At 41.3% G+C, this 1,960-nt stretch overlaps 1 protein-coding gene across 1 annotated transcript in view; it reads right to left on the bottom strand.

Moving 5' to 3' along the window:
• LOC138014053 (uncharacterized) overlaps positions 1-1,960 on the bottom strand; it is a 2,166-nt gene extending 206 nt beyond the window's left edge. The window contains exon 1 of the mRNA XM_068861085.1: positions 1-1,960. This exon is cut by the window's left edge and continues 206 nt beyond it. Within this exon, the coding sequence (XP_068717186.1) occupies positions 1-1,621 (1,621 nt within the window). The 5' untranslated portion in view covers positions 1,622-1,960.

Raw genomic sequence — 1,960 nt, 5'->3', positions numbered from 1 at the left:
AATTCACTGGGACTCGATACTCCTTCGTTTTCATTGTTTCCTCTTCACCTCCAACTTTAGTTATGGTTACTGACGTATCCTTCCCCTTCAGCCCTAACACTTCAGCTGTGTCGTTGCGAATCAAACTGACTTGTGCTCCGGTATCGAGAAGAATATTGCCTCGTTTGTAGACTCCGTTTTGGCCACAAATGTTTGCAGAAATTACAGGCAGAAGTGCTTCTTGATTTTCCGTAAATGCTGCTATTCCCGCTCTGATCGCATTACTCTTATGCAAAAGCGGATGATAGAAGTGTTGGCACTGTTCTCCTCTCTCTATCTTGGCACAGCGTTGCTTACGGCTGCAATTTTCCAATCTGTGTTCTCTACCGGCTCTCTTCAAACACCCGAAACAGACGTGATTCTCTTTGGCGGTTTTGATTCTTTCACCTACGCCCATTGCGGCAAGCCGCGTACATTGATCTGGCCAGTGAGCGGATGTATGACATAACCAACATTTATGCCATGTTGAATTACCTCTAACGCTGCCTTCGGTTCGCACGGTATGCACTGAACGGCTGTTACTTGCACCAGTTCTGAGTGGAACTGTTGCGCGCATACGCGATTTCATCTCCACTGTCATCCATTCCATTAGACCTTGAAGCGTGGCAATCTTTCCCTCTCTCTCCAGATCTCTAGACCAAACCTTGCGGTCGTCCGCACACATCTTTTGTTCAATAATAGACAGCATGTGATTGTTGTCCATGTCACCGGGAACACCTACTTCCTTTAACGTGTTATGACACCTTTTGACTAAATGCACCAAATCACAAAATCTTGCATCTTCGCCATTTTGCAGTGCACGAAACGTAACTATATCTTGAGTTATCGTGTCTGAAACAAATCTCGGATCTCCATATATAGAACCTAAATACTTCCATGCAGCCTTGTAATCTGTTCTAATTCCTTTTATCAAATCAAGAGGCTTTCCTTGGAGACATGACCGCAGGAAGGTGATTGCGTATCGATTTGAGTACTTAGCTTCAATTGCGTGTTTAAAATCTGCTTTAAAAATAACATACTCTCTGACATCACCGGAAAACTTTGGCAACTTTGGTTTTTCAATCTTGAAATTACAGGAACTACCGCTGAGAATTACTGATTGAAGGCTGTCATTATTAACACTTGCATGGGTGTCGGAATTAATAACCACAGGAACTGTGGGATTGGTATTTTCACCGCTCTCAATAGAACCGTCACCGGAAGACACGTTTTGTTCTGATAACTGAATAGTTGAGGTTCCGATCTTATGTTGTTGGCCATTTTCTTTCAATTTCGTTTTCGTCTTGACCAAACTATCCAAATACAAATTTGCCTTTATTTCCTGCCTTAAATAGTTTTCTTGACATTCAGACATCCAGTTCTCAGGCTCTTCAAACTGTTCATTATCGTCAATCATTTTGGTGTATTCTTCATGCTTCGTCACTAAAATGCTATATGCTTCTTTGACTTCGTTTAGAGCATCTCTTACCTCACTTTCTGGTCTTTCAACTTCAAGTAGGCTTGTTAACTTTTTGCCACATCTTGTAAGAGCTGCTTTTGCGTTCCTTCGTATCTTCTTTGCTTCCTTTAATTCTGTTTCCATTGTTTCACACCACGTGCGTCCAGAACCAATTTTCCCTCGGCCCAACAGTTGACAAGAAATCGAATGCAATGTTCCGGGGGAAAATGGTTAATAATCCACTGGATTACTCAAATCGTATAATTTTCTTAATGTCTTTTTATTCGATCTACAAAGGAAAATATTACATAATTTCAGCTTCTATGAACTACAATAAAATACGGACTACGGCGCTTGATTTCAACAGATCTCACATCATCGATCACTTACTTCTGTGACGATATCCAGTAGATTAAACAGTCCTCAAACTTCGGTACCACAGGTTAGCAGAAATATAAAAACAGGTTGGTGAACAAACAGGTT

The sequence above is a fragment of the Montipora capricornis genome, chromosome 1 (assembly GCF_036669925.1).
Source record: "Montipora capricornis isolate CH-2021 chromosome 1, ASM3666992v2, whole genome shotgun sequence".
Lineage (NCBI taxonomy): Eukaryota > Metazoa > Cnidaria > Anthozoa > Scleractinia > Acroporidae > Montipora > Montipora capricornis.
The sequence above is the reverse complement of the archived record's forward strand: the minus strand, read 5'-3'. Positions and strand labels throughout refer to the sequence as shown.